The 25,252-nt window shown below is 43.0% G+C and overlaps 1 protein-coding gene across 1 annotated transcript; it reads left to right on the forward strand.

Annotated features, from left to right (window-relative positions):
- Positions 1-1,492: 1,492 nt before the first annotated feature.
- Positions 1,493-4,113, forward strand: nog2 (noggin 2). Its single transcript, XM_021565214.2, has one exon. The coding sequence runs from the start codon at positions 2,816-2,818 to the stop codon at positions 3,449-3,451; it is 636 nt and encodes a 211-aa protein (XP_021420889.1). The 5' UTR covers positions 1,493-2,815; the 3' UTR covers positions 3,452-4,113.
- The last annotated feature ends 21,139 nt before the right edge of the window (positions 4,114-25,252 follow it).

Consider the following 25,252-nt stretch of genomic DNA (forward strand, 5'->3'; position numbering starts at 1 on the left):
AAAGCCCTAAGAGACAGCCGTGGTGTCGCTCTTCATTTCTTGGTGGTTTTGCGGTGCACATGAAGAGTCCTACCGATTTAGCAAACAGACGCTCACTCCCGCACACTCCCACACAGACATCCACACATCCCCATACGCTCACTCCCGCACACTCCCACACATCCACACACACTCTCTCTCTGTCACACACACAGTATCATTGATAAGATAATTTGGGTTAATTGGCAAAAAAACATGAATCAAAGTCTCTAACCAATTGTCTATAAATGGAGAAGGTGATACGGAGACGGTAAGTTAGGAAACAAAGACTTGTTGTCACGTTGTAATGGAGTGAACATGAACGCACACTCTCTCCCCATTGATAAGAATGATGAGGCAAACTGCCCTGGGATTCCTGCACGCTGGATCAACGCCCCCTAGTGACCACTATAAGAGCAAGTACCCTATCACAACCACACACATCAGTCCGTCTCTTACACCGTACTGTGTACAGAGCATAGTTACAGCAGTCAAATGATGGAAATTGTAATAGATTCGACAACTAATAAATTGATCAAATAGCCTCAACCAAAAGTATGTATTACGACTATATGCGTCAAAGAGGTCAAGTACTGAACAGTATTCCAAAATATGGAACATTTGATTGACCAAGGATAAAATGTGTCTAAAAACTTCTAATTGGCTGGTAATGACAAGAGACTGTGTTGATAGTAAGTTACTGTCAGTTGCATCAGCATTCGTTTATAGAAGCCTGATTATGCATAATTAGGCCTACCCATTAAATAATTTTCTCCATATCAGTTGCATTATTGACAGCTCCATATATTCAACTGAAAACAACCTTTGGGGCTCAAACATGATCCTCTCATCAGTGCGGTTAGTCAGCATGGGAAAGGTAACGTTTAGTAAGGCTATCCATGACCATTTATAGCTTTAATTGCGCGCTTATTTTGTGACCCCAAAGTTCAAACAGCGAATTCCTGTGTGCGGACAGAGGTCCTCGTGAACAAAGGTGGAATGTGATGCTCGTTTTCCGTTACAACCCCTCGGACACGCTACTAAACGTTTCCCACCATTCTCATGGGAATGTTATAAACTGGGAAACTAGCTACCTCAATTAAATATTGACAGCGTATTGTTACCTCGAGCGCGTTGCAGTAAGATAATAATTGCGCACAAGTTACGAAATATGAGGAGAGACAGGCAGATTGCAATGTAATGAGAGCATTGCTACTGTATCTATAGTGCTATATTATGACTATTTTATTTTGGGGAGAAAGCAAAAGATGTGGCTACATCACAGTTTAGGATATAATGTCTCTGTCAGTGACAAATCGGTTTCTTTAGGACCATGTGGATAGTGTGATTGTGGCCGATATTTTCCACATTCTGTGAAGGGAGGGGTCCGAGGGGTGCTGTCAATCATAGTGAAAGTGGCAGTGGTGGGCAGGACCCGCTGACACTTTGTACCGTCGGAGGGGGATATTTAACTTGGGTTTGAGCACCGCTCGCAACAGACACACTCATACACAGTGTGTCTAAGCAAAGAGACGCTCAGCGCCAAGTCTCAGACCTCCTAAAGTAGGAGCAAAGTAAGTAGGCGCTACTGTAGCAGCTATCAAAGGAGTAAAGATTCTCCCCCAGGAATTACTGCAAACACTGACCGGGCAAAAGACTGCAGAACTTGGGCTGATTCGACCATTGCAAACGCGGTGGGACTCTTTTTGATATCAATAGCGAAATCATCAATGTCATTGAGGTGAAAAGGGAAATCAAACTGAACTGAACTTAAACTGGCATGTTAGCTTTTGCGTTTGATATGCATTTTATTCGTGAAAGTTTATATTAAGTTGTGAAGTTGTTTTCGTTTTAAATTGTTGTGCGCAAAACCACTGTGCGTCCTGGAGGAGTATTTGTAGGGGTAAAGCTACATTTTGGTTTGGATAGACCTTTTCATCAGGACCGGGAAATGGTTCTGCTTGCATAGGTGTGGGAGAGAGACTACAGTGGTGCGTTTTGCCAAAGAGAGGACATCTGACTACACGTGGACAATTTCAGTGAGGTCCCAACAGAACGTTGGAATATCGTACGGGGACTGAATAAAGTCACACGACACCTCTCATCCCATGGATTCTAAACTCGCGTTTGGACTTTCTCAAACCTGAGCGTGCCAGGGCAAGTTGAAAGAAGCCACGTTTATAAAAGTCGTCTGTAAAAATAACATTGACCAAGACAGCCCTATTTGCCGGGCCCATGACATTTAAAACTTGGTGAAGTACTCTTTTGTGCGCCCTTCTCTCTCTGGGCGTTCTGGATCTATTTTGTCTCTGAGGAGAACGCGGATCTTTAGAAACACTTTATTCCACGCAACTCTCGCCTCAGCCACTGTCATCCAGTCTAGACAATTTGTCGTGGCTTTGAGTGTCCCTGGCGTAACCATGACAACAACAAGAACCCCAAAGTGAATTTGAGAAAAAGAGTGAAACGGGAGAGTGGGTGAATAGAGTTTTTCCATTTTGTTTTGTGCCCTTTTGGTTAAGCCTAAACTTTGTTCTTTTTTTCTTATTTTTTTGTTGTTGAGAAGAGGCACTCCGCGTTCTACAAGATTGCATCAGCAGATTGCTAAGGTTCCCTAAAAAGAAACTCCACTCCATGTCATTCAAACCCGACGTGGTCTATTAAAAAGGATCGTCTTGCTCGTGCCTCTACTTCGACTATTTATGAAGCCCCCGGGCTACTCATTTCAAAGTGCACAGTAGCGGTGAAAATAACTTTATATTTAATACACCCTGGGAGCCATCACGCAAAGTTAAATATGGGCTTCTCACAGACGCTACTCGTTTATGTACTTGTGTCCATTCACCTTGGAGTTTCTCAACATTATCTACGCCTGCGCCCCTCGCCCAGCGAGCACCTTCCGGTGCCAGACCTCAAGGAGGACCCAGACCCGGAATACGACCCCCGGGAACAGGACTTGGCCGAGAGGACTCTGCGGAAAAAGCTCGGCAGCAACTTTGATCCCAATTTCATGTCAATCAGCTCACCCATGCTGGTGAACCTCTCCGTGCAAGAAACCCAGATGAAACTTCAAGGACCCATGCCCAACGAGGTTAAAAAGCTGGATCTCTCAGAGACCCCCTACGGGAAGCGGGTAAAGGTGGGCAAGAAAGCCCGCAGGAAATTTCTGCAGTGGCTGTGGACGTATACGCACTGTCCGGTGGTGTATACCTGGAAAGATTTGGGCTTGAGGTTCTGGCCACGCTACATCAAGGAGGGAAACTGCTTCAATGAGCGCTCTTGTTCCTTCCCCGAGGGGATGTTTTGCAAACCTGTCAAGTCAATCACCAAGACTTTCCTCCGGTGGTATTGTCAAGGGTTTTTAAGACAGAAATATTGTACGTGGATACCGGTGCAATACCCAATAATCTCGGAGTGCAAGTGCTCTTGCTGAGTTTCAATGGAAGTAGTAGGGTCGGGGAAGTGGACTGGAAATATACGGTTTCTATTGCACTGTAAACTCTGGACAGAGGTGGGCACCATAGCGAATCTATTTTTTTATATAGCATTTTAATTGAAATGCCAACATTGTACATATTTAAGAAAAATGCAGCTATTTTTTTTTAATGAACAGGACCATATTTTATTTCATCCCTGAAACGTGTTTTTGGGGGAACACAAGCACTTCAGAAAGAAGAGCTTTTATTTTTTATGAAAAATTTAAGATGGAATGCATATACAACTTCTCCAAGAAGTTCACTTTTTTCAACTGGACATTGATGCTGACTGTTAATTCACTGCAATGCTGCCTAGAGTTTTTGTATGATATTAATATCAATAATAATTCAATTGAAAGTTGAGGATAAAGATATATATAAGGCGTGAACTCAGCTGTTGGAATACATAGTATTTTGTAGAAATAAACAAATCTGTATGTTTTATTTATTATTTTAACGATTGTGATTATAGAACATAAGGAAAGAAAATAGCAGAGTATACCAGAAATTATGGGAGATGTCTACTTGAATATTTCTAAAAAATAAAATAAAAAGTAAACATATCAGTGTAAATGTTATGGTTACACGTTTTAGCAATAAAGTCTATCTCTTCAACATGTATTAGTGTCAAGCAAATTGCTTATAAAGTGTGCGCCTGTCCAAGGGGGGCGTGTATGGTCGTGGAGTGGAATGGAGTTGCTAAATGCACAGTAAGTCCGAGCTGAAATGAATCGGGATGTGGGGGACGTTACTGACGCTCCACGCTGTCACTGTGATTTTAGAAACGGGTGATTTACTATGTTGTGTAATGCGCAACACATACTTAAAACTTCTCGACAGAATTGGCATTCATTGTTTGAGCCAGCGGAGAGGAGAGGCCATGCGTATCCATCCTATCTCTTACGCAAACGCTCATTTCTCGCATCCAAGGTCTTAACACAACAGTAACATATGATTAAGACATTTGAAACAGTGTCCGATGATGACATGGCGGGTTACACGCAAGCCAGTGTCGTCTGGGTCTGTGCTATTCATTCACTGGAAGCACTGCTGCACAAATACCTACTGAGGTAGAGCAGGCAGGCGCCTTTTCAAGCCCTATGACAGCATACGAAAAAAAACAAAGACCATAAAACAATGGTCAACTGTTTTTGACGTTACCAGACTATTAATTGGAGAATGTCTGAACTGCCTGCAAATTAAAGAGATATGGTCAATTACTCCATGAAATCAAAGCAACGACTCATTTAGCCTACTCCAAGTAGGGGTTTTATGGTGTTTATATTATTCTTTAAATACAATCAACAACTTAAACAGTCGCCATTAACCAATGTTTGGAACATTGTAAAATGTTCTTAAACTGGAGCTCTATTATTTCCCCCAACACACCATCTTGTGCGCGTTAAAGTGATTTGTGTCTGCGGGCTGAGTTGGATTTGACACTTGCCGCACGGTTATTGTGACAGATATACTGAAGGGATTTTGTAAGGAGAGGAGAGCGGCAATATGCCAGCGGAGGAGGGGGGCTGCTTTCCTTACTGTCAGCTTCTTTCTTGATGTCTCAGGGTTTTAGAAACTGCGTCTCTGACTCGGCGGCGCCACTCAGCCGCCCCCTCTCGACTGCGCAGAATGAAGCACTTTGGGAAACAGTAACCCTTTCAGGCTCTGCCCAGAGTGTATTTTAGAAGCGTGTGAAAGGCTATATGCCGCCATGGCTCCCACGAGCTAGGTGCACACCTTTTAGAACAGCCCTGTCAGGCAATCTGGCGTTGTTCGTTTGGATTTTTCTGTGCCATATAGTTTCCTTGCTATTTCATATCATTGATTTCTAGAATGTATATTCCTCCACGATTGTAAGGTGTGAATCTTATAGAAAAGTAAGCAACCGAAGACAAATTATATACAACAAAAACTTGGAGATGATATGAAAAACACAAATTACGCACGTATGTTTTAGTTCATTTTAAAAACACATATTACGCACGGATTTTGTGTTAACCATTTGATGTCTGAAATCTTGCTATTCAGTCGTTATAATTCCAACAGGCATGAACAGTTGGATCTGAGTGTCATATTAAAGCTTTAACCAAGGGATACAGCACATTGTCTCTCCCTGTTTCCCTATGAAGTTGTGGCAATGGAACGCATTGCAACAACAGAAGGCACGATTCGTGTTTGTGGAACAAACGTGGTAGCCAACCACAAACAACAAAGGGGTTCTATATGGGCACCTTACATTGGGCCTAGCCTAAACTACATCACCAAAACAGGTAATGCACTCAGCATATGAGTTCACAATGCATCTTGCTGTATATAGAGCGGTTCTGTCGGCTTAGTCTAGGTTCAACAACCACATACAGTATCTAAATGAACTAAAAGCTACCCATGAAGTATGTTATTGAACATAACACTCTATAAATAGACCTAAACATCTTAGCTAAAGTTCAGTTGAAATCCTAATGGCTGACGGGAGGAACCAGACGTCCAAGACGTGATTGACACATTAGAGTGATGATGCATGAAAGTGAAAGGGGTCCCGAACAACATTGCAAGTATGCCTTATCATGTGCACTGTGACAGGCTATTGATGGGCTGAAGGGGTCGTTCGAGTCATTCACTATTTTTGCATCAGCAAACTTATTATTAATTAACATGTTACACCTGTCTTAAGATCATTCTGTAGCTAGGCCAGTGTTTTGATACCATTTAGGCATACAGTGGTTTCAGAAAGTATTCACACCCCTTTACTTTTCCCACATTGTTGTCTTACAACTCGAATTCAAAATGGATTACATTTTCGACGTGTTTGGCCTACACACAATACCCCTTAATGTCAAACTGGAATTATGTTTTTCGAAATTGATAGAAATTAATAAAAAATAAAGACTTGAAATACCTTGAGTCAAGAAGTATTCAACCACTTTGATATGGCCAGCCTAAATAAGTTCAGGAGTAAAAATGTGCTTAACAAGTCACATAATAAGTTAAATAATAGTGTTTAATGTGATTTTTGAATGACTACCTCATGTGAATTTCAAACACAGATTCAACCACAAAGACCAGGGAGGTTTTCCAATGCCTTGCAAAGAGTGGTGAACTTATTAATTACACTTTGGATGGTGCATCAATACACCCAGTCACTACAAAGTTGCAAGCGTCCTTCCTAACTTAGTTGCTGGAGAGGAAGGAAACTGCTCAAAGATTTCACCATGATGCCATTGGTGACTTTAAAACAGTTATGGAGTTTAATGGCTGTGATGGGAGAAAACTGAGGATGGATCAACAACATTGTAATTACTCCACAGTATTAACCTAATTGACAGAGGGAAAAGAAGAAAGCCTGTACAGAATAACAATATTCCAAAACCTGCATCCTGTTTACAACAAGGCACTAAAGTAATACTGCAAAAAAAATAGTCCTAAATACAAAGTGTTATGTTTGGGGCAAATCCAATACAACACATTACAGACTACCACTTTTCATATTTTCAAGCATAGTGGAGGCTGCATCATGTTATGGGTATGCTTGTAATCGTTAAGGACTGGGGAGTTTTCAGGATAAAAATAAATGTAATAGAGTTAAGCACAGGCAAAATCCTAGAGGAAAACCTGGTTCAGTCTGCTTTCCACTAAACACTGGGATATTAATTCACCTTTCAGCAGGACAATAACCTAAAACACAAGGCCAAATCTACACTGGAGTTGCCTACCAAGAAGACAGTATATGAGTGGCCGAGTTGCAATTTTGACTTAAATCTCCTTGAAAATCTATGTCTAGAAATGATCAACAACCAAATTGACAGAGCTTGAAGAATTTCGAAAAAAATTAAGGGAAAATGTTGCACAATCCATGTGTGGAAAGCTCTTAGACTTACCCAGAAAGATTCACCACTGTGATCGCTGCCAAAGGTGATTCTAACAGTGTATTGAGGGGGGTTGAATACTTATCTAATCAAGATAAACTAAGTGTACAAAACATTAAGAACAAATTCCTAACATTGACCCCCCCCCCCCCCCCCCCCCCCCCCTTTGTCCTTTGGGTAGTGGGCCATTCTTGATTCACACAGGAAACTGTTGAGCGTGAAAAACCCTGCAGCATTGCCGTTATTGACACAAATCGGTGCACCTGGCACCTACTACCATACCATGTTCAAAGGTACAAATCTTTTGTCTTGCCCATTCACCCTCTGAATGGCATACATGCACAATCCATGTCTCAATTGTCCCAAGGCTTAAAAATCACTCTTTAACATGTCTCCTCCCCTTCATCTACACTAATTGAAGTGGATTTAACAAGTGACATCAATTATGGATCATAGCCTTCACCTGGATTCACCTGGTCAGTCTATGTCATGGAAAGAGCAGGTGTTTAAAATGTTATGCTCGCTCTGTGTTTAATTTTTCACTTTTTTTCTCAAAATGTTAGAATTTTTCTTCCATTTTGACATTAAAGAGTATTTCGTCTAAATCGTTGACAAAACATTACAATAAAATACATCTTAATCCCACTTTTTATCACAAATGTGGAATAAGTCAAAGGGTGTGATTACACTGTAGGTAGTTAGAGGTTAGCTATAGTGCTCGTCTGGCTGATTGAGTCACCACGGAAGTTCATGAATGAAACACGTTCCTTGCTAAGTATTAATCTTTTACCACTATTGATCAGTAGGAGCAATGGTACAGTCGTCATTATATTGGATTCTGCCTGAGATGTTGGTGTCTATTTCCCATGGACTATAAAACACTATCAATGAAGAATCACTATTGAGCATGCTTTTTAGTCCAACAGTAGGAAACCGGTTTTTAGTCCAGGAAACATTCAGTGCCCGTATTCATAAAGCGTCTCAGAGTAAGAGTGCCGATCTTGGATCAGGTCACTCCTATCCATACAACTATATTCATTATGATCGAAATGGCAAAACTGATCGTGCATCAGCGCTACTCTGAGACATTTTGTGAAACGGGCCCAGAATCTTATGACTGAAAATAATGTGACTGTAAAATATTTCCCAGTCTCTCACTCTCTCTTAGAATTCATATACAGGCAATTTAATCATTTTGGTCCAGGGATCGTTAAGTGGACAACTATGATAACGATAAGAACAGCTAAATGATGTGGCTCATCATCGGATGAGCTCAATTAACATGATGAGTTATAGCTGCAGTCCGCAGTGATGGGGACACACACTCTCCCTGGTCTCTAGTGTGGCTGTGGCTGGAGACAGGGAGCGAGACAGAGACAGGGTCTGTAACCCCCAAACCCATGGGTGTAGATGCTTGTGAGTCAGCAGTCCTGAGGTTGTTGATGATGACAGGGTATTAGATGGAGAGAAGAGGGAAGGAAATATGGAGGGGAAATAATTGGAAGGGGGGAGGAGAGGCTGTCACAAGAGCTGATACCAAACACACCGCCGCCGCCGTCCGCGGGTTCGAGTGGAATTCCTCCCTGACTGCGACTCACAGGCTGTGGTGTCTTGTCTGGCAGGGGTATGTGTGTAATATGTGTGTTTTAGTTAGTGTAATGTATGTGTGTGTTTAAGTTTACGATGTGTGCGTGTGGAATGTATGTGTGCATGGGGTGTGATCCGGCTATAGGTACAGTGTATGTGTGTGCTTTAATTGTGCATGCTAGAATTGTGTGTGGTATCACAGTGTGTGTGGGTGTGTGTGTGTGTGTGTGTGTGTGTGTGTGTGTGTGTCTGTGTCTGTGTTTGTGTGTATTCCTGGTTGTACGGGTTTTACAGATATTTTACTGACTTCCGGGTGGTCTATGGATGATTCTCAAAATGGGGTCACTAACCATGTTTCCATCCACATTTAAAGTCATACCATATAAAAAAAATCACAACAGCTGTGATGTCAACAAGAGGTTTTGGTACAATTTTATAAATGCAGACAGATAATTTGGTCATTCGTTCATGGGGGGATCTTTTTGTGTTGGTAAAATGTATTATGTGAGAAATGGTGGTGGAAACGACTTTATGCGCAAATATTGATATAATAACCATCATATCGAAGGAAACTTAGAGTCATGCGAAGATATGGTGTGTGGTCCTCCCACTATGACTCTGGAAACCATGCAGTTTGTTAGGCTTCAGATTAAATAACTGATGATGAACTTCACAGGGTGGTGAAAGTAAATACCAATAAATATCGAGGGTCTGATTCTGGTGACATGGTGATCGATGCTTGACTTCTGTTTGATAAATAAAAATATTATTGGTTTCATAATCTCGTCATGTAGACTAGCCTACATACGACCTGGTTTGCAAACTACCTCTCTGATAGCCTGGTTTGCTAACTACCTCTCTCAAAGAGTGCCGTGTATAAAGTCAGACAATCTGCTGTCTCAGCCACTGCCTGTCACCAAGGGAGTACCCCAAGGCTTGATCCTAGGCACCCACTCTTCTCAATTTATATCAACAACATAGCTCAGTCAGTAGGACACTCTTTCATCTATTTATATGGAGATGATACAAATCAAATTTGATATGCTTGGGGGTAGAAGCTGTTAAGGAGCCTTTTAGATCTAAACAATCCGGTACCGCTTCCCGTGTAGTAGCATGAGAGAGCAGTATATGACTTAGGTGACTGGAGTCTTTTACAATTTTTGGGGTCTTTCTCTGACATCGCCTAGTATATAGGTCCTGGATTGCAGGAAGCTTGACCCTAGTGTTGTACTGGGCCGTACGCACAACCCTCTATAGCGCCTTATAGTCTGATGCCGACCAGTTGCCATACCAGGTGATGATGCAACCTGTCAGGATGCAGCTGTATAACTTTTTGAAGATCTGGGGACCCATGCCAAATCTTTTCAATCTCCTGATGGGGAAAAGGTGTTGTCGTGCTCTCTTCACAACTGTCTTGGTGTGTTTATACCATGATAGTTTGTTTGTGATGTGGACACCAAGGAACTTGAAACCATCGACCTCCACTACAGCTCCGTCGATGTCAAGGGGGGTGTGTTCGGCCCTCCTTTTTCTGTAGTCCACGATCTGCTCATTTGTCTTGCTCCCTTTGAGGGAGAGGTTGTTGTCCTGGCACCACACTCCCAGGCCTCTGACCTCCTCCCTATAAGCTGTCTCAATGTTGTTGGTGATCAGACCTACCACTGTTGTGTCGTCAGAAAACGTAATGATGGTGTAGGAGTCGTGCTTGGCCACACAGTTGTGGGTGAACAGGGAGTACAGGAGGGGACTAACCAAGCAACCCTGCGGGGCCCCAGTGTTGAGGATCAGCGTGGCAGATGTGTTGTTGCCTAACCTTACCACCTGGGGGCGGCCCGTCAGAAAGTCCAGGATCCAGTTGCAGAGGGAGGTGTTTAGTCCCAGGGTCCTTAGCTTAGTGATGTGCTTTGAAGACACTATGGTGTTGAATGCTGAGCTGTAGTCAATGAACAGCATTCTCACATAGGTGTTCCTGTTGTCCAGGTGGGAAAGGGCAGTGTGTAGTGCGATTGAGATTTCGTCATCTGTGGATCTGTTGGGCCGGTATGTGAATTGGAGTGGATATAGGTTTTCTGGGATGATGGTGTTGATGTGAGCTATGACCAGCCTTTCAATGCACTTCATGGCTACTGACGTGAGTGCTTTGGGCGGTAGTCATTTAGGCAGATTACCTTCGCTTTCTTGGGCACAGGGAATATGGTGGTCTGCTTGAAACATGTAGGTATCACAGACTCAGTCAGTGAGTGGTTGAAGATGTCAGACGAAGACACTTGGCCTTATGAATGTTATCTTCCTCACATCGGCTACGGAGAGCGTGATCACACAGTCGTCCAGAACAGCTGGTGCTCTCAAGCGTGCTTCAGTGTTGATGGCCTCGAAACGAGCATAAAAGGCATTTAGCTCATCTGGTAGGCTCGCGTCACTGGGCAGCCCCTGGCTGGGCTTTCCTTTGTAGTCTGTAATAGTTTGCATGCCCTGCCACATCCGACGAGCATCAGAGCCGCTGTAGTAGGATTCAATCTTAGTCCTGTATTGACGCTTTGTCTGAGGGCATAGCGGGATTCCTTATAAGTGCTTGGATTAGTGTCCTACTCCTTGAAAAACACTCTACAACAAAGCTTTCTTATTGTCCAACAAGCTTTCTCTGCCCTTAACCTTGATCTGATCACCTCCAAAACAAAAGGTAATATGGTTTGGTAAGAATAATGTGCCACCCCCCACCCCCACCAGTGTGATTACTACCTCCAGGTTTTAGAGCTTGAGGTAGTCACCTCATACAAGTACTTGGGAGTATGGCTAGACAATGCACTGTCTTTCTCTCAGCACATATCCAAGCTGCAAGCTAAGGCTAAATCTAGACTTGGTTTCCTCTATTGTAATCGCTCCTCTTTCACCCCCGTTGCCAAACTAACCCTAATTCCGATGACCATCTTACCCATGCTAGGTTATGAAGAAGTCATTTATAGATTGGCAGGTAAGGGCACTCTCGAGCGGCTAGATGTTTTTTACCATTTGGTCATCAGATTTGCCACCAATTCTTGTTATAGGACACACTGGTTGATGCTTAATTATAAAACCCGCTTAGGCCTCAGTTCCCCCTATCTGATATACATTCTGAAACCCTCATCCTCACCATACAACACCCATTCTGCCAGTCACGTTCTGTTAAAGGTCCTCAAAGTACACACATCACTGGGTTGCTCCTCTTTTCAGTTCGCGGCAGCTAGCGGCTGGAACGAGCTGCAAAAAAACCTCAAATCTCTACATTCCAAAATTCAATCATGGAAACTCTTACTGACACTACTTCAGGGTGATGTATTGTGGTCTCTACCTCTCTTTATGTAGTGTTGTAATGTGGTGTCTCTCCTATGGTGATGTGTTTTGTCCTACATTTTATTTTTAATCCCAGCCCTCGTCCCCGCAGGGGGCCTTTGCATCTTGGTAGGCCGTCATTGTAAATAATAATTTGTTTTTAGTTAAGTTAAATAGTAAAATTTTTAGCCTAGTTACATTTTTAGCCTAGTTAAATAAAGGTTTAATATCTGCAAACTGTATCTGTGAGCTGTTGGCTACAGCGCAATTGCCATGACCGTAGTGGACACATTTGCTATTTAACGCAACAGTTTTTGTGACAATACTATCGGTAGAGTTGAAAATGTGATGGAAACACATTGAACTTTAGATTTTTCATTCGGGACATATACACTTAAGCAAAAAAGTTGATTTTGTGTGCACTACGTCATCACGCACTCATTTTTATCTGCAACAAGTTTCAACACCACCGTTGGGAAAATGCACATCATTTCTTCAAGCAGAGTTTAAAACATTCACATGAAAATCTGTCGCCAATTGGATGGAAACCTAGTTACTGTCTGTCAGCCACCATATGCAGTTCCTTTGAGACCCCACCCATCAAATGATGGTATTCACATACAGGGTTAAAATGTGTTGTCATATAATTTGTGTGTGTGTGTGTGTGCGCACACATTCTTGTATTGTCTATGCTGTTTATCTAGCAAGTTGCCCTCTCTTCACTTTCACATTGTCACTGTATACCTAAAAATTGGCATTCGGTTATCACGGCTCAGGCTAAGACCCAAATGCAGACACAGGAGGCGGATTGTATAAGTCTCAGAGTTTATTACAGAACAAAGGGCAAGCAAAAAGGCAAGTCAAGGCAGACAATGAGTTGTAATCCAAATCAGAGTCAGGCAGGTACTGTACAGGAGGCAGGCAATCGGTAGGTCAAGGCAGGCAATGAGTTGTAATCCAAATCAGAGTCAGGCAGGTACTGTACAGGACGCAGGCAATCGGTAGGTCAAGGCAGGCAAAGGGTCGTAAATCCAAAATCAGAGTCATGCAGGTACAGCACGGCAGGCAGGATCAGGGTCAGGACAGACAGAAAGGTTAGAGCTGGGAGAGCACAGGAAACACGGGAACACGCTGGTAGGACTTTACGGGACAAGATTAACTGGCAACAGACAAACAGAAAACGCAGGTATAAATACAAAATAGGCAATGGGGACAAATGGGAGACACCTGGTTGGGGTGGATCCAAGCACAAGACAGGTGAAACAGATCAGGATGCGACACTGTCACGGTTGTCGTAGGAATGGGACCAAGGTGCAGCGGAGGTTGAGCTCCACATATTTATTTCAAAAGTGAAACTTAAAGCAAAAACAAAGAATCAATAAACGAACAACGAAACGTTGGACCGTCTCAGGAGGTTCCGGACTGTGGACCGTCGCAGGAGGTTCCGGACTGTGGACCGTCGCAGGAGGTTCCGGACTGTGGACCGTCGCAGGAGATTCCGGACTGTGGACCGTCGCAGGAGGTTCCGGACTGTGGACCGTCGCAGGAGGTTCCGAACTGTGGACCGTCACCAGAAGCTCTGGACTGGGGGCCGTCGCTGGACGCTCTGGACTGTGGACCGTCGCAGGAGGTTCCGGACTGTGGACCGTCGCAGGAGATTCCGGACTGTGGACCGTCGCAGGAGGTTCCGGACTGTGGACCGTCGCAGGAGGTTCCGGACTGTGGACCGTCGCAGGAGGTTCCGGACTGTGGACAGTCACCAGAAGCTCTGGACTGGGGACCGTCGCTGGACGCTCTGGACTGTGGACCGTCGCAGGAGGTTCCGGACTGTGGACCGTCGCAGGAGGTTCCGGACTGTGGACCTGGTGAAGCTCTGGACTGGGGACCGTCGCCGGAAGCTCTGGACTGTGAACCATCGCCGGAAGCTCTGGACTGTGAATGTGCACTGGAGGCCTAGTGCGTTGAGCCGGCACAGGTGGTACCGGACTGGTGACACACGCTTCAGGGCAAGTGCGAGGAGGAGGCACAGGACGTACAGGACTGAGGAGGCGCACTGGAGACCTGATGTCTGGAGCCGGCACAGGTGGCACCGGAGTGGGGAGACGCACTGGAGGCCTAGTGCGTGGAGCCGGCACAGGTGGTACCGGACTGGTGACACACACTTCAGGTTGAGTGCGGGGAGCAGGCACAGGACGCACCGGGCTGGGGACACGCACTTCAGGGAGAGTGCGAGGAGGAGACACAGGATGTACTGGACAGGGGAGGCGCACTGGAGGCCAGATGCGTGGAGCCGGCCCAGGTTTCACCGGACTGATGACATGCTCCTCCAAACGCCTGCGTTGCCGTATACTCTTAGCCAACTCCATTCTCCGAAATCCCTCCTCACACTGTTCCATCGACTCCCAGGCGGGCTCCGGTAGTCTCCTTGGGTCGACCAACCACCTCTCTATCTCGTCCCAGATGTTCTCTGGCTCTTCCCTCTGCTCAGCCGCCAGCTCCATGTGCCCCAGCCCCCAAAATGTTATTGGGGTTTCTGTGGCCACGGTTCTCTGCGACTCCTGCCAAGGAACGGTCTCCTGTTCTTCCATGATTTCTTCTTTGCACGCTGCTCGTTCCTTGGTTGGTGGGATGTTCTGTCACGGTTGTCGTAAGAACGGGACCAAGGCGCAGAGGAGGTTGAGTTCCAAATATTTATTTCAAAAGTGAAACTTAAAGCAAAAACAATGAATCAATACACAAACAACGAAACGTGGTGCACAGGCACAAATTAGTGCCCAACTTCGACAACAGCCAATGAAATTGCAGGGCGCCAAATTCAAAACAACAGAAATCCCATAATTAAAATTCCTCAAACATACAAGTATAATCCACCATTTTAAAGATACAATTCTTGTATATCCAACCACAGTGTCCAATTTCAAAAAGGCTTTACTGCGAAAGCACACCATGCGATTATGTTAGGTCAACACCTAGTCACAGAAAACCATACAGCCATTTTTCCAGACATAGAGAGGAGTCACAAAAAGCAGAAATGGAGATAAAATGAATCACTGATCTTTGATGATCATCATCAGATGGCACTCATAGGACTTCTTGTTACACAATACAAGTATGTTTTGTTCGATAAAGTTCATATTTATATCCAAAAATCTGTTTACATTGGCGCGTTATGGTTAGAAATGCATTGTCTGAAACAAACATCCGGTGAAAGTGCAGAGAGCCACATCAAATTACAGAAATACTCATCATATATATTGATAAACGATACAAGTGTTGAACACACGAATAAAGATAAACTTCTCGATAATGCAACCGCCGTGTCAGATTTAAAAAAAAGGCTTTACGGAGAAAACACACTTTGCGATTATGTTAGGTCTGCACCTAGCCACAGAAACACATACAGCCATTTTCCAGCCAATGAGAGTGTCACAAAAGACAGAAATAGCGTTAAAATTAATCACTTACCTTTGATGATCTTCATCTGGTGGCACCCCCAGGTCTCCATGTTAGACAATAAATGTTTGTTTTGTTCGATAATGTCCCTTTTTATGACCAGATACCTCTTTTTTGTTTGCGCGTTTTGTCCAGTAATCCGAATGCTTAAGGCGTGTGCACTAAGTCCAGACAAAACGTTTTTTTTTTAAAAGTATAATAAAAGTTTATAGAAACATGCCAAACGATGTTTAAAATCAAACCTCCGGTTGTTTTTGTCATAAATAATCAATAATATTTCAACTGGACAAAAGCTTTGTCAATAGGAAAGGAGAAACAAGAAAGGCGCGTTCCCGATCAGGTGCATGGCTGATGAATGGAAAATTTCACTGGCCACTGATTGAAAGTGCTGTATCTCCCTCATTTTTCATAGTAAAAGCCTGAAACAATGCCTAAAGACTGACCAGATGTAGAGGAAGACATAGAGACCGTGAACTGGGTCCTAAGACTTTGTAAGATGGATAGACTTTCAATGGAAAAGCAGCCTTTCAAAATAATAGTACTTCCGGGTTGGATTTTCCTCTGGTTTTCGCCTGCCATATCAGTTCTGTTATACTCACAGACATTATTTTAACAGTTTTCGAAACTTTAGAGTGTTTTCTATCCAGATCTACTAATTATATGCATATCCTGTCTTCTGGGCCTGAGTAGTAGGCAGTTTAATTTGGACAAGCTTTTCATCCAAAATTCCGAATGCTGCCCCCTACCATAGTGAAGATAAATATGATCCCCAAACGATTACCAGCTGCCTCTAATTGGGAATCATACAAAACACCAACATAGAAAAATAAACTAGAACACAACATAGAAATATTAAACTAGAATACCCCCTAGTCACACCCTGACCTATTACACCATAGAGAAACAAGAAACAAGGGCTCTCTATGGTCAGGGCATGACAGTCTAGGAAATGTTTGTTCCCTGGGACAGTCAGCGTTCAGAAGTGAAAACTCCTTTGAATCTGCTGGGGACTCACATGCTATTAAGTGTATAATCTGTGACATGCTCGTAGTTGTCATGGGGAAAGGTGCGATGGATACCTCCATTTGTGAAAAATGTATTGAACTTGATGTAGCTAAAGAAAGGATTATTATCCTCCATGACGAAAGAAAACTGAATAAGGATCCCATGAGACTATTGACACCTTTAAATGCTTCCTATCAAAACATCCAAGACGATCATAATGGGACCTTCCTGGAATATGATCAATTTCCACCACTGCACCCCTCTACTAGCTTCAACCAGAAAATGGCTGCTCATTGTTCAACTCCAGATGAGCGTAAATCGATGCGCGTCGGCACCATAAAAAAGGATAAGAATCGTTCTCAGTGCACCTGCCTTCTTCTCCCGCGTCCGGACTTAAGACTTTCAAATCGCTTTGAGCCCCTGTACCATCTGTCTTCTGCTGGGGACTTGGGTGTTCCCTCCATGGCTGTGGATGTTCCTCCAGCTACCTCTCCCTGTCCTATTTAATCAACTGCCTGGGCACAGCCAGGACCACCACGGCTCCCCTCCACTGGGCCCTGTTCTCTGGATCAGAGCTCTGTCCCTTTGGCTGTTGTGGCCTGCACACATCTGACGTCTTAGCAGCCCTCTTCTCAGGTGAGTTCTGTGGCTCTGGACTCACAATCAGCTTCGAGACACGGCAGAGGCCGGATCATTCCGACTATTGTGATAGGGAGTTCGATGGTGAGGCATATATCTGTACCTGGGGCAAAGACTTTGTGTCTTCCTGAGGCAAAAGTTCAGGATATCACCAGGTTGCTTCCCGAGGCTGTGTGTCAGTCACTGGGGGCTGATACTGTCAAGGTTCATGTGGGGTTGAATGACATTATGAAGGGCAGCTCAGAACAGCTGAAGGCGGATTTTAAAGAACTGATTTGGTCACTACTTGACACCAGCAAACGGTTCAGCATTGAACGGTTCAGCAGACTTTTATCCCTCCATAACTGGCTGCGAGACTATTGCAGCTCTGTGGGTGTAACATTTATTGACAATTTCGATACCTTCTGGATACAAAGCTTGTATTGTAAGGAGGATGGGATTGACCCAAATCATTTGAGTTCCTGGATCCTTTTATAGCATTATAAGGCTGCGTTGAGAAAACAACTTATCAATGACCCAAGACCAGCTCATTTAATCCCTACCATTGTGTTGCTGAGTTGTCATAATGCTTCAGAAAATGTACATTATCCCAGGGGAGTTGGATGACACAATGTAAGTAACCTAATGTATGTCCCTCTTACTGCCCTGAATGCCTCTGCTGACCCTACAGCTATTGTATGCAGTAATCATATGCCTTTGAACCAGAGTTATACTGTTAGCACTGAGGTGGTGTGGAAGTCCACTAGCAGGAAGTCCACTGTGTGCAGCTCACCCCGCACTAACATAAATAACCTGAGCATGTCTACCTCTGCTAAGCTTCCCAGTAAAGCAAGAAAACAATTAAGCTTCCCAGAAAAGTGTTAAAAATAGCCCACGTTAACACATGTAGCTTAAGAAACAAGGTTCATGAAATAAATGATTTGCTGGTAACAGATGACATTCATATTCTGACAATCTCTGAAACTCACTTAGATGATACCTTTGATGATACAGTGGTAGCAATACATAGTTATAAGATCTACAGAAAATACAGAAATGTCAAAGGTGGAGGTATGGCTGTTTATATTCAGAACCACATTCCTGTAAAGCTTAGAGAGGATCTCATGTTAAATATTGTTGAAGTAATATGGCTACAGGTTCATCTGCCTCACCTAAAGCCCATTCTGGTGGGAAGCTGCTATAGCAACCATGTGCTAACAGTCAGTATCTGGATAACATGTGTGAAATGCTTGATAATGTATGTGATAATGTATGTGATATCAATAGAGAGGTATATTTTCTGGGTGATTTAAATATTGACTGGCTTTCATCAGGCTGCCCACTCAAGAGAAAGCTTCAAACAGTAACTAGTGCCTGCAACCTGGTTCAAATCAAATCAAAGTTTATTTGTCACGTGCGCCGAATACAACAGGTGAAATGTGAAATGCTTACTTACAGGCTCTAACCAATAGTGCAAAAAAGGTGTTAGGTGAACAATAGGTAAGTAAAGAAATAAAAAGTAAAAAGACAGGCTATATACAGTAACGAGGCAATAAAAGTAGGGTTGATTGAGGTAGTATGTACATGTCATGTAGATATGTAGATACTCCGGTACCGCCTGTTAAGGAGTCTTTTGGTCCTAGACTTGGCGTTCCGGTACCGCTTGTCGTGCGGTAGCAGAGAGAACAGTCTATGACTTGGGTGACTGGAGTCTTTGACAATTTTTAGGCCCTTCCTCTGACACCGCCTAGTATATAGGTTCTGGATGTCTGGAAACTTGGCCCCAGTGATGTACTGGGCCCTACGTACTACCCTCTGTAGTGCCTTACGGTCAGATGTCAAGCAGTTGCCATACCAGGCGGTAATGCAATCAGTCAGGATGCTCTCGACCATGGAGCTGTAGAACTTTTTGGGATCTGGGGACCCATGCCAAATCTTTTCAGTCTTCTGCGGGGGAAAATGTGTTGTCATGCCCTCTTCACAACTGTCTTGGTGTATTTGGACCATGAGTTTGTTGGTGATGTGGACACCAAAGAACTTGAAACTCTCGACCCGCTCCACTTCAGTCCCGTCAATGTTAATGGGGGCCTGTACGGCCCTCCTTTTCCTATAGTCCACAATCAGCTCATTTGCCTTTCTCACATTGAGGGAAAGGTTGATGTCCTTTAGATCCAGTTGCAGAGGGAGGTGTTTAGTCCCAGGGTCCATAGCTGATGAGTTTTGTGGGCACTATGGTGTTGAATGCTGAGCTGTAGTCAATGTGTTCCTTTTGTCCAGGTGGGAAAGGGCAGTGTGGAGTGAGTTTGAGATTGAGTCATCTGTGGATCTGTTGGGGTGGTATGCGAATTGGAGTGGGTCTAGGGTTTCTGGCATGGTGGTGTTGATGTGAGCCGTGATCAGCCTTTCGAAGCACTTCATGGCTACCGACGTGAGTGCTACGGGGCTGTAATCCTTTAGGCAGGTTACCTTCGCTATCTTGGGCACAGGGACTATGGTGGTCTGTTTGAAACATGACTCGGCCAGGGAAAGTTTGAACATGTCAGTGAAGACACTTGCCAATTGGTCAGCACATGCTTTGAGTACACGTCCTGGTAATCCATCTGGCCACGCGGCTTTGTGAATGTTGACCTGTTTAAAGGTCTTCCTCACATTGGCTATGGAGAGCGGGATCACATAGTCATCCAGGAACAGCTGGTGCTCACATTCATGCTTCAGTGTTGCTTGCCTCAAAGCGAGCATAAAAGGCATTTAGCTCGTCTGGTAGGCTCACGTCACTGGGCAGCTCGCGGCTGGGTTTCCCTTTGTAGTCTGTAATAGTTTTCAAGCCTTGGCACATCCGACGAGCGTCAGAGCCGGTATAGTAGGATTCAGTCTTAGTCCTGTATTAATGCTTTGCCTGTTTTATTGTTTATCTGAGGGCATAGAGGGATTTCTTATAAGCGTTCAGATTAGTGTCCCGCTCCTTGAAAGCGGATGCTCTAGCCTTTAGCTTGGTGCGGTTGTTGCCTGTGATCCATGTCTTCTGGTTGGGAAATGTACGTACGGTCACTGCGGGGACGACGTGGTTGATGCACTTATTGATGAAGCTGGTGACTGTGGTGATATACTCCTCAATGCCATTGGATGAATCCCGGAGCATATTCCAGTCTGTGCTAGCAAAACAGTCCTGTAGCGTAGCATCCACGTCATGTAACCACTTCTGTATTGAGTGAGTCACTGGTACTCCCTGCTTTAGTTTTTGCTTGTAAGCAGGAATCAGGAGGATAGAATTATGGTCAGATGTGCCAAATGGAGGATGAGGGAGAACTTTGTACGTGTCTCTGTGTGTCGAGTAAAGGTGGTCCTGAGTTTATTTTCCTCTGGATACACATGTGACATGCTGGTAGAAGTTAGGTCAAATTGATTTAAGTTTGCCTGTATTAAAGTCTTCGGCCACTAGGATGTGCGATGTCTAATATTAAAGCAGTCTCGAGATATTGCTCGTCTGAAGTAGAATACCTCATGATAAGCTGGAGGGAAGCAAAAGTTATTCCCCTACCTAAGGATAGTAAAGCTCCCTTTACTGGCTCAAATAGCTGACTAATCAGCCTGTTACCAACCCTTCGTAAACTTTTGGAAAGAATTGTGTTTAACCAGATACAATGCTATTTTACAGTAAACAAATTGACAGAAATGACTGATGATTGGCTGAGAGTAATTGATGATAAAAAAAGATTGTGGGGGCGGTTTTGTTAGACGTCAGTGCGGCTTTTGACATTATTGACCATTGTGTGTTGCTGGAAAAATATGTGTTATGGCTTTACACCCCCTGCTATATTGTGGATAAAGAGTTCTGTCTAACAGAACACAGAGGGTGTTCTTCAATAGATTCCTCTCCAACAAAATCCAGGTAGAATCAGGAATTCCCCAGGGCAACTGACCTGGCCCCTTACTTTTTTCAGTCTTTACTAATGGCATGCCACTGGCTTTGAGTAAAGCCAGTGCGTCTATGTATGCGGATGACTCAACACTATACACATCACCTGCCACAGCAACATAAATGACTGCAACACTTAGCAAAGAGCTGAAGTTAGTTTCAGAATTTCAAAAACATCAAAGCATTGTATTCGGGACAAATCATTCACTAAACTCAAAATCTCAAAAAAAAAAATATATTGTAATGAATAATGTGGTAATTGAGCAAGTTGATAAGACTAAACTGCTTGGAATAACCCTGGATTGTAAACTGTCATGGTCAAACATATTGATACAACAGTAGCTAGGATGGGGAGAAGTCTGTCCATAATAAAGCACTGGTCTGCATTCTTAACAGTACTATAAACAAGGCAGGTCCTACAGGCCCTAGTTTTGTCGAACCTGTTCAAAACCTGTTCAGTCGTGTGGTCAGGTGCCACAAAAAGGGACTTTGCAATTGGCTCAGAACAGGGCAGCACGCCTGGCCCTTGGATATACACAGAGAGCTAACATTAATAATATTCATGTCAATCTCTCCTGGCTCAAAGTGGAGGAGAGATTAACTTCATCACTACTTGTATTTGTGAGAGGTGACATGTTGAATGCACCGAGCGGTCTGTTTGACTACTGGCACACAGCTGTGCCATCCATGCATACACCACAAGACATGCCACCAGAGGTTTCTTCACAGTCCCCAAATCCAGAACAGACTATGGGAGGCGCACAACACTATATAGAGCCATGACTACATGAAACTCTATTCCACATCAAGTAACTCCTGCAAGCAGTAAAATTAGATTAAAAAAATAGATAAAAATACACCTTATGAAACAGTGGAGCAACACAGACATAGGCACAGTCACATGCATACAAACACACGATTACATACACACTATACACACACGTACACATGGATTTTGTGTTGTAGATATGTGGTAGTAGAGTAGGGGCCTGAGGGCACATGCTTAATATGTTTTTAGATTTGTTGTGAATGTAATGTAATGCTTTAAAAAAATGTGAGAACTGCTTTAATGTTGCCTTGGCAGCAGCTAATGGGGATCCATAATAAATACAAAAACAAATACAAACCATTTGCAAATTGCCATCTCTTGATTAAGACTATGTTGTTTCCATCTACAATATGTCCCAAATGGCACACAATTCCCTATATAGTGCACTACTTTTGAACAGAGTTGTATGGGTCCTGGTTGAAAGTTGTAGACTATAAAGGGAAGAGGGTGTCATTTGGAACAGACCCTGTACTCATGTCCTCAAACGTCAAACTGCAACCGTCCCTTACATTACCAAGCCATTGAGGCCTAGCAGAGGAAGTCCCATAAAAAAAACAAAAATCACACGTGAGCTGCTTTTTATGTTGTGATCTTATATACATTTTAATCAGATACTTAGAGCCAGAGTCAGATTTCCCGCAGTCATGCTCTGTGACTTCTCTATTTAAACTCTTGTTAGATGTAGGCTAACAGATAGTGTAAGCCAAAAGGAAAGGGCTAAAAATAGCGGTCGAGTCTGGAGCCGTGCGAAACGGCGTTTCAGCCTGGGAATAGGGCATACACCGGCGCTCTGTTACCATGGTTACTCCTTTCTTTTCCATATCCAGGATTGGCTTCAATTACTGTTCTTTTTGCGTTCTATGCCACAACAAAATGTCAAAATGTAGCCTTCATCGTGGTTTTGTCCAATAATGGCTTAAAATTTGTATAGAAGTTCATGGCGCATTGAGTGTCTAGTGAATCCAGTGGCTGTCTGGTATCTTAGTGGTATTTGTGTCAGTGTTATAAGCCTAACATACACACACCCAAAAATAGTAATTTGGTTCCCCATCAAATCATAAACAAATTGACACTGTCTAAAAATGGGGTCTCACGTTTTTGAACTGTGAAGCAACAGACGCTGCAGGACCTATCAAACAGGCAAGCACGCAGTCACACACATGCACACACACACACAATGTCTGATGTTAGATAACCTCATCATCTCAACACCAACACTAACCACCAGCACACAAACACACAAAGTGTTTTTCTGTTTATCTCAGGATTCGATTTAATCACAACAAACTTAATTCTAACAACAAACATACTTCAAAGTATTTACACCACATGACTTTCTCCATGTTTTGTTGTGTTACAAGGTGGGATTAAAATGGATTGAATTGACATTGTCTGTAATTTCAAAGTGTAAGAAAAATTCTAACATTTACACAAACAAAAACAAACAAACAATAACATATGTATTATGTGACTTCTTAAGCAAATTTTTACTCCTGAATTTATTTAGGCATAACATAACAAAGGGGTTGAATACTTATTGACTCAAGACATTTCAGATTTTCATTTGTCAACATTTCTAAAAACATAATTCCACTTTGACATTATGGGGTATTGTGCATAGGCCAGTGACACAAAATGTAAATGTAAATGTAAACCATTTTAAAAGCAGGCTGTAACACAACAACATTTGGAAAAAGTCATGGAGTGTAAATACTTTCTGAAGGCACTGTAGGTGGGTCGTTCCACGAAAAAAGTGCCTTTTGCGTCCCTTTGATATTTTAAGTAGAAATTGTGCACCAATATTGAATTTTAGAAGCCTATTTTATTAAATTAAGTGTCATTCAATATAGACCACATGGAGAATTAAATAAATCTGCTAAACTGCCGAAATTCAGCATTTTGACATGTCCCTCCGTCATCCCTGTGTCACTTCTAGGGAAGATTTTAACCCACTTAAACCCCAAAGAATGTAGACCGTTTACTCTACCGACTATTTTGTGAGAAGACCAATTTTTGGGACGCCTCAACGCCTGACAAACACAGCTCTAGCTCTGTCACATTTCACCGTAGATGCAGAAGTGCGACGTGTGGATTGAGACACATCCAATACAAAAACATATCTGTAGCTTAAATTGACAGATTATTTGGGGGATTTTTATTTCTGATGCTAATTCGATTCCCACGCAGGCGCGGACATCGACCGTACGGGGTTAATATAACAGGCGTTTAAAATTCAGTGTTGGTGCACCATTTCAACTTAATAATATCAAAAGGGCACACTTGTCGTGGAACAACCCACGTACAGTGCCTTCAGAAAGTATTCATTTGGTTGCTTTGACAAAGTCACTTCTGAAGATGATCATTTATTTCATGTGATTAGTGATTCATTTTCATCTGTCCCCCATTTTAAGGTCAACCCTGTTACGTGAACTGAACTCTTGATTTTAATATGGTGAAACTATTCCTAGTTAATATATATATATATATATATATACATATAAACATTATATATAAACATACATAAGCACATATTGATACACTGAACATCTAATAGTCAAATCATAGTGTAAAAGCAGGTTCTACTCTTTTTGACAATTGTTTGGTGTTTTGTGGTGGAAAACTGAGTGTGCCCGGGCCGAGTTTAACACGTCAACCCTTTAACCCATAGATAGACGGATCCACTCATGTAGAAAATCCATCTTTCACAAGCCCCATGATATGGACTAGGCACAAGCTTCACATTGGTAGAAAGAGGGGATTGAGCTGCAACCACTGAAACTGTAAATACCTAGTTTAAACACACGGGGGATCTATTGAATATTCAAAATGAGGTCACCTATGATGCGCAGGCGTGTCAGTCGACTAAGGGGCTAGAAATGTTTTAGCAATAAAACATGTTTTGTGAAGCTTGCATTCAATTGCACACAACACACTAACATTCCCCCTGTAATGAGGGGATTAATGGCAGATTTAAGATGAAAAGGTCAACCCTGTTACTTTATTTGGCACTTAATATGCACTTACTATAGTATTGTTTTTATTTAACCTCTTGAGATGTTGAAACATGTTTTTTATTAAGTTGAACATGTGCTCTTTATGACAGAATGTTAAAATTAGATGAAATCCATAGTTTTACTTCTTAAAAGACACCGAATTGGTGGAATGACCCATGTACTTT

This window comes from Oncorhynchus mykiss, chromosome 16, assembly GCF_013265735.2.
Source record: "Oncorhynchus mykiss isolate Arlee chromosome 16, USDA_OmykA_1.1, whole genome shotgun sequence".
Lineage (NCBI taxonomy): Eukaryota > Metazoa > Chordata > Actinopteri > Salmoniformes > Salmonidae > Oncorhynchus > Oncorhynchus mykiss.

Coding starts and splice junctions, on each gene's coding strand:
- nog2 (XM_021565214.2), top strand. CDS start 2,816: ATGGGCTTCTCACAGACGCTACTCGTTTATGTACTTGTGTCCATTCAC.